Below are 7,740 nucleotides of genomic sequence, written 5' to 3'. Positions count from 1 at the left end.
GTTTCTCTAGCGTTTGTGTCAGAACCCCCGTCCCCCACAGACAGGGGCTCCTTGTGTCTCCGTGTCCAGCACCGGGCCTGGCACGGAGTAGGCACAGGTCAATGACTGTTTATTGAATAAATGTACTACTGGAGTTAAGAAGAAGTGGCTTAGAGTCCGGTATGACATGTGGGTGGGCACGTGAGTGGATGAATGGGGAACCGATATAGGAACCGGGGGCCTCCTGGATGAGGCTGAGTTCTGTCCTGCCCTCGTCCACAATCATCCTTGACCCTCACCCCCCCACTACTCCCATTCTGCAGATGAGAAAACCGAGGCTCAGAGAGGAGGAACCACTTGGCCCAAAGTCACGCACCTCCTCATCTCAGCCGCAGGTGAGGGCAGGGAAGGAAAAGCCCGGGGTCGGCGTGGGGAAGGGGGGACTCTCCTAAGTTTATTGGGCGACAGGCTGCGGGTGAGGGGGCTGACAGGAGGAGGGTGGGGGTGTAATAACTTAAAAACCGGCAGCTCCTCGAGAGATCTCTGCAGAGGGGAGGGTGTGGGGGGTATTTACAAGGATTTGTACAAAGTGCCCCGCGCCAGCCTGGGGCAGGAAGGGGGGTGGGGGGTTCGAGCATGAGGGGAGGGCAGGGGAGGGGAAGGAATCTGCCTCTCTGACCCCCACTCCCAGCCCCCCTCCCCTCTTCTACAGTCTTTAGGCTCAGCAACCCTTCCGGCCCCCGCCCAAGGCCTAATTCTTGAGCTGTTGGGGGAAAGGGGGTGGGAATAGACGTTTCCTCGGTTTCCCTTTCTGCGCCTGCCCTGCCCCCAGAGTCTCCTCAGGTGCCCCACGTTGGGGTGATGGGGGGCGGGGGCAGGACCGGCTGGAGGCTCGAGGAAGGTGCCAGCTCCCCCTGCTCTGCCCCCAAGCTTTTCTCTCCTGCCCAGTGGCCCCGGACAACAGCGCAGGGGACACTCTCTGTCCCCACGTCGGATTCACGGGAGCTGAGGTGATGACGGAGGGAGACTCCCCTCCCTGCCCCCTCTCCCTGCCGTAGAGGCGAAGGGGACGAGGGAGAGGAAGAAGAGGGGACCCGGGCCCGCGGCGGCTCAGAGCTCGAGGTCGTTGGAGATGCGGGTGACGAGGGCGCGGAAGGCCAGGGCGGTGCCCGCCACGCGGCGGAAGAGAACTCCCCGCAGGCCCGGCCGGGGCAGCTGGCAGACCTCCACTTCGAAGTGGGACAGGGGCTCGGGCCCGCCCGCACCCCCGTGCAGGCAGGCCAGCAGGAACGGCTGTGGCTGGCGGCAGCGACAGCGGGCGGCCGCGGTGGCCTGGCGCAGAGCCGCCATCAGGGCCTCGGGCGGGCGAGAGCTGGTCAGCTTCACACTCCAGGGGAATCGGAGTAGCCGGGGGGCGGTTTCCGTTTGATCCCAAGGTAGATGGCAACTGGGGCGGGGAGAGATCACGGGTCAAAGACGGGGACAGGAGAGGAAAGGTAACCCACGCTTCCCACCCGGGGACGGGCTCCTAGGCGTCCCTCAAAACCCACCACCCTCTCTGATCCCAGGGACCGGGACAGAGTTTCAGTGGTACAGACGGCTGCCCGGCTGGAGACTACGTTTCCCGGCCTCTGCTGCGGCCCGAGTGCAAAAGTCCCGGATGTGAGTGCAAGCGGGGCGGGGGGGGGGACACGGACGGGGAACCCCCTTCCAAGGACACCCGCAAGCCCTCGGCTCTCCTGCCCCACCTCCTGTAAGAACGCCCCGGCTGCGACTAGAACCAACCTCGACTGTAGGAAGACAGAGCCCTAAGGGTTGGAGATCGAAGAACCTTTGGGTACCAGCATGACCTCATGGAACAGAGGGGCCCTGCCAGCCTGGCCCAGTCACATGGTTCATGTGACAGAGAAATTGATTCCTGTCTCTTATTGGGGGCGGGGGGGGGGGGGAAGAGGAGTCTCTTTGCTTGGTTGGTTTCCTAATACATCCTCCTCCTGGGAATAATCCCTTTTTCCTCAGAGGACGAACCCTCCTCACTCTAGACCGGGGGTTCTCGCCTAAAAGCCATACCGTCCCTCCAGAGGTATTTGGAAATTTCTGGAGGCTTTTGGAGCACCACAACGTTTTGGGATGGGGGTGCCGCTGGCATTAAGCTGGGGGGGGGGGCGGGGGTTCAGGGATGATACATGTGCTGCAGTGTGTGAGTGGGTCCAGCCCAATGAAGAACCATCCCACCTAAAGTACCAAGAGCGCTCCTCTTTGAGATGCATCGCACATCCAGTCTTTCTGGTCTAGGCGGGGTGGCCTTGGCCTCTTAGCTCCAAGCTGAGCACGTGACTCAGCTCCGGCCAACGAGCACATTCCACCTCCCTGCCCACTGCGATTAGTTCAAAGCTGAGCATATGACCAGATCCCACCAATCAGAGTCCTCCACCCTTCTGGCCACAGGCATCGGTTTAGGGGTGGGCATGTGACTCAGTTCCCGCCAATGAGAGTCAGTCCTGGGACCTTTGGAACCGGAGGGGCGGTTCTTTATTTGCACTGGGGTCTTTACAGGGACTGGGCTTCTGTCAAGCTGAAGCGGGGCTCAGCGAGGTGGCATGGGGCTGCCTGCTTTTGTAAATAAGGTCTATCGCACCCCCACACCACCCACTTGGTTTTGTACTGATTCTGGCTGCTTTCGTGCTACGATGGCACAGCCGAATCGGCACGACTGGAGATTACCCGGCCCTCAAAGTCTAAACTGTTTACCATGTGGGGCTGTACAGGTAATGTTTGCCAGAGCTCCTGGCAACGCTTATGCCTCGTTGGATGGGGGGGGGGGGGGGGGGAAGGTGTGCCAACAGGAGGAGTTGGTCATAGGTGGAACAGGCTGACGTTAAAGATGGTCAAGGGACAATGTTCATGGATGGGGTGGAAATCGGAGGAAGTCACGGGGACAGGGCCATAAGAGGGGTCGGCAGAGGAAGAAGGGTCAGAGGGACATTCCGGCAGCTGGCTTGGAGGAGGCTCAGGTCCCATCTAATGGTGTGTGTGTGTTGGGGGTAGGGGGGGTGGATAGGGGAGGTACAGACACGAGGCAGCTGGGTCTGAGGCAGGCAAAGGGGGAGGGGCTAGTGTGGCAGTCAGGGTAGGCTCATGCACTCACCTTGTGACCTCAGGTCCCCCGATTCTCTCAGGTTCGTCTGTGACCCTGGAGGAGGGGAGGGGGGCAGAGTGTCTAATCTGCACACACGGAGCCCCCTCCCCCAACCCACTGCCTCCAGGACTCTGGGCAGCCCCTGCCTCAGCCCTGGTCCCTCCCTGCTGGCTGGAGCTGGGCTGGGGAGGGCTGGGAGTCTCCGTGCCCAGGAGGGGGAGCCCATTCTGAAATGGTTAGTGCAGGTCGTAGGAAAGATACTGAAGAATTTGGAAGACGAAAGAGAAAGGGGGGGGTGGGGGGGGTGGGCAGAGGCACACAGGTACGTATAGAAGGCCACGGACACACATACACACACCCTCCTTCCAGCTTCGCTCAAACCTCCTTAGTGAGGCCTGCTCCATTTAAAACTGCCCCCCTCTTCCCTGCCCTTCTTCTTCTCCGTACTCATTTACTGTCTGGGTCCCCGTGTAGAACGTCAGCTCTGCCTGGGCTGGGATTTTACACGTTCTGTTCCCTCCATCCGGGGTCTAAGATCGCGCCAGGCGCTCAGTAAGTAAACATACGTCATTTTTGCAAGGCAACATTCTAAGCTCAGCCCATATACCACCTTTTAGTCTACCCGATAACCCTCTGAGGAAGGCACTGTCACTGCTGCTCCGTCTTACAGAAGAAAGTGAGGTCCAGAGAGGTTGAGTGACTTCCTCGAGGTCACTCAGCAGAGCTACGGTCCGCCCCTCAAGAGTCCGGCTCCAGAGGCCAGACTACTGTTTATTAAATGAGTCAATGAACAGCCAGATCCCCCAACCCGTGCCCCTCCCGCTCGCACAGAGTCCCCCTCCCCTCGCCCGGACACACAGGTCAGACATGCAGACAGGGAGGCAGAGCCGGGGACAGCAGAGGGTGGCGGGACTTACTGATCTTGGATCCCTGGGGCAGAGAGGCGCCCGAAACGCAGCGGTTAGAGTTCTGCCGTTTAGAGGGATCGAGGGTAACCCTGTAGTGTGAGGGGTGAGGTGAAGGGTGACGGAGGAGGAGGAGGAGGAGGAGGAGGAGGAAGAGGCGGAGGAGGTGATGATGATGATGTGAGGGTACAGAAGGCAGAGCAGAGCAGAAGACAGGTTAGGTCCCATTCCCCCCACCCCACCCCTGCCCCCCACGTCCCCTGGGGCTCACCTTCGGGTCAGTTTGGAGGTCAGCTTGGTGAAGAGGTTGGTGGTGGGGCGGGGCCGCCCAGTGGGCAGGGGTGTGGCCTCATGGGCCAATGTGGGAGAGGCGGGGGGTCCATTCTGCACACCCCCGCCTCCCCCGCCCCCTGCCCTCCGGTCCCGGACCTGGCCACCGTGGAAGGTGCTGCGGATGGTGGAACCGCGTGCCAGGCGGCTCCGCTCCCCCGATGGGGGAGCCAGGCTGTGACTAGAGGGAGAGGCGGGGGGCACCCGTGGGGTACCCGAGCTGTGGGCAGAGAGGGACAAGTCAGAGTGGGGCCTCGAGGCAGGCCGAGGCCCCAGTCCCTCTGATTCTTCACTGTCCTGTCCTGCGATCAGAAACCTCGAAAGACCTAGAGCTCAGAGAAAGGGCTGCCATGTACAGTTGCGCAGGCTGTGTACTATATAACCCTAGTTGTTTTACGGACTCTTCTGTCTTCCTAAGTCATCCCTTCTTCAAACTGCCCTTTCTTCAACCCCTACCGGCTCCAAACGTATCCTGACTCTCCTCTCGCCAAACGCGGCAACTGAATAGATTCAGGTGACATTTTTTGATGAATCCCTTGCCATTTGCCTCCAAACCGCAGGAACCAAATCAACTTTGCAAACACTGTCCTTTGCTATCTCAACTATCATTATTCAAACTCGGGATAGGAATAGATGTGAACATCATAGGCACTTATGAGAATGTGCTGACAGGTGAAAAGGGACCCTTTTCCTAACTTTTGTAGTTGTGTGGGCAGTGATGGCTCCAGTGTCCCAGGACCCTCCTCCAGGCCCTCGCAATCCTGACAGGAGGGCCTGACTATGGCAGATGCCACCACCCCTCCCTTGGAATCCGCCCTCCTTGTTTTACTTTTAGTGACCAAACTTCTAAGAGCAGGCATGTTGCACATGGCCACCTAGCGAGAGACTACATTTCCCAGCCTCCTTTGCAGTTCGGGATGGTCATGGGACTATTCTCTGCCCAGTGGGTTGCAAACAGAAGTACTTTGTCCTATTTCTGGGTCATGCCTCTGAAAAAAAAAAAAAAAAAGAAATGTAGCCTGCGCTCCACTCTCTTTCCTTCCTTCCTTCTGGTTAGGAAATGGTAACTGGTGCGCTGGCCTCAGTCCCGGAGCTGGAGCCTCACGCTGAGTTTGGCAGAATCAATCTGGGTCCTTGGAGGAGACTGCCTGCCTACCTCTGGCTGGTTATATCGGGGAAGGCTAAACCTCGGTTTCATCGAAGCCAGAACTGGAAGGCTATGCGTTACAGCGTTCACACTGGAGACACACGCTGGAGTCAGCGTGGGATCTTTGCTCCTTGACTCGCCAGCTGTGTGGCCTTGGGCAAGTTCCCTCATCTCTCTGTGCCTCATTTCCTCAGCTGTGAAATGGAGACACCGGGGTCTACCTCACGGAGTCGTTAGGGGCATTCAACCAGCAAATACACACGAAGGCCTGGCATGCTCTTACCGCTTGATGAGCATTCGCTATTATTATTTTTATTTAATAATCACAAAACTAGCGCTCACTCATCAAATGCCTTCTGTGTCACAGAACCTGTGCCAGGTACGGGACACAAGCGATCTCCACCGGATCCCTCTCACGGGGCCCAGAGGCAGGGAACGTCAGCCCCATTTTACAGAGGAGGAAAGCGAGGCTCAGGGACTTGGCCAAGACAATCCTACTAGCAGAGCGCGGAGGCAAGATTTGAACTCAGGACTTAGCAGCCACGGAATCACTGCTCTCGAGCACCCCACATCCTGTCCCCACCACACAGTACCACCTGTTTATCAGGTTTTCCCCAGCGTGCACCTCGGTGTCGTGCCCTACAGTCCCGGTGGGCGGGAGTGCCGTGATCCTGAAGCCCGCCCCCCTCCTGAACTTGAACCGCGATGTGAACTCATTCATTCCCTTTTTTAGGCTCCAGCCAGTCTGCACTGGTTTCCCTCACTTGCCAGCTGAACGACATCGAACAGACTCAGGAAAACTAGTCTGAAAACCAGCCAACAAGAGGATGTTGAAGCTGTGACATTCTGGGGCTTCTCTCAAAGTTCTAAAAATTGATCATTCAAGAAGAAAAAAAAAAAAAAAAATTCAACTCTGTTTCCCAAGGCTCGTAGGCAGAGAACAGGGCAAACTGCTTTCCTGGTGCTGATGACTAATTAATTAATTAAGAGGGGAAGATTTTCAGGGGGGTCTGGGAGGAGGAGGACCTGGGTAGATTCTGGGAAGAAGAGACACACACGCTCCCCAGTCCCCACGGCACCCCTTCCCCACAAAGGTTATCATCTTAGATCAAAGGAGGGTCCTGCTCCCCTACCCCCCCCCCCCCCCGCCACTCCCCACTGCTGTCCCCTCTCCATACCTGTTCTCTTTGCCATTTGGCAACAGGGACGGGCGCTCAGCCCCAGGGCGTTCTGTGCAAACGTAGGTGTTTCTTCGGGTCATCATGCTGGGAGGGAGGCTGTTCTGTGGGGAACACGGCCAGGAGGGAATGAGCGGGCGAAGGGACACCCCTTAACTCCCCGTTTACCCTCTCTGGCCTCCCTCGTTACGAAGGAGGCAGGGGGCCAAGAGCGGGTAGGTGATGGTTTACTTCAGGAGAAAGGGAAGGTTAATGAGCCATCCCAGCAACCCAGGCCGAGAGTCACGTTGCTGAGACGGGTGCTGAGGAGGGTGGCTCAGGGGCGGTGCCTGGGGGGGGTGGGGGTGGGGGGCGCCTTGCTCACTCCTCTCCCAGCTCTGCCCCACCTGGGTACGGGCCAGCCACGTCAAGCTTTTTGGAGAGCATACTTCTTCCGGGCACATTTGGTGCCTCCTCCTGGCCTTTGCACAGGCTAGCCCACCTGCTTGGCTATTCCTCCCACCTCTCCCCTTGACTCACACACCTATGGAACTTTCTGGTGTCGGTTCATAATATGCCCCCGCCTCTGGCCCCCGGCTGAGTCAGGAGCCTTCTCAGGGTCCCCGCTGCAGCCCTGATCGCTGTGTATCACTGACGTCTATCCCCTTAGACACCCCCCACCCCCGCATGGGACTGTGGGCTCTCTTGGATCATGGGGTGCCCATCGGGATTATGCCACCTCCCCAGATGAGCTGAGAAGTGATCCCTCTTTTTCTATCCTCTGGAAGCCTGTCTAAAGTTGGCTGGTGTTATTCCTTCTTTCAGTGTTTGGCAGAATCCCACCACTTAGGGTCTGGAATTTTCTTTATGGGAAAGTTTTAAGTCACGGATTCAGTTTCTTGAACAAGAACATAAGCGGTTCGGATTTTCTGCTTCTTCTCGGACAAGTTTAGTTACTTGTGTTTTTTGAAGGCATCTGTCCATTTCATCTAAGCTCTCACATTTATGGGCATAAGGTGGTTCCTAATACCTTTTGACTGTCTCTTTATGTTAGAATATAGCTTCCTTCTTCTTCGTTTTTTC

At 57.6% G+C, this 7,740-nt stretch overlaps 1 protein-coding gene across 2 annotated transcripts in view; it reads right to left on the bottom strand.

Annotated features, from left to right (window-relative positions):
- Nucleotides 1–412: 412 nt before the first annotated feature.
- MARK4 (microtubule affinity regulating kinase 4) overlaps nt 413–7,740 on the bottom strand; it is a 30,738-nt gene continuing 23,410 nt past the window's right edge. Inside the window, exons 14-18 of one of the 2 annotated variants that reach the window (XM_027037784.2) lie at nt 6,679–6,782; nt 4,295–4,573; nt 4,036–4,115; nt 3,128–3,172; nt 1,217–1,426 (exon numbers count right to left, since the gene is read on the bottom strand). In XM_027037784.2, coding sequence (XP_026893585.1) covers nt 1,362–1,426; nt 3,128–3,172; nt 4,036–4,115; nt 4,295–4,573; nt 6,679–6,782 — 573 coding nt within the window. In that variant the 3' untranslated portion in view covers nt 1,217–1,361. Of the gene's footprint in view, nt 1,427–3,127; nt 3,173–4,035; nt 4,116–4,294; nt 4,574–6,678; nt 6,783–7,740 lie in introns of both variants that reach the window. The other variant, XM_027037783.2, reaches the window with a different exon arrangement.

Source organism: Acinonyx jubatus, chromosome E2 (genome assembly GCF_027475565.1).
Source record: "Acinonyx jubatus isolate Ajub_Pintada_27869175 chromosome E2, VMU_Ajub_asm_v1.0, whole genome shotgun sequence".
Taxonomy (NCBI): Eukaryota; Metazoa; Chordata; class Mammalia; order Carnivora; family Felidae; genus Acinonyx; species Acinonyx jubatus.
The sequence above is the reverse complement of the archived record's forward strand: the minus strand, read 5'-3'. Positions and strand labels throughout refer to the sequence as shown.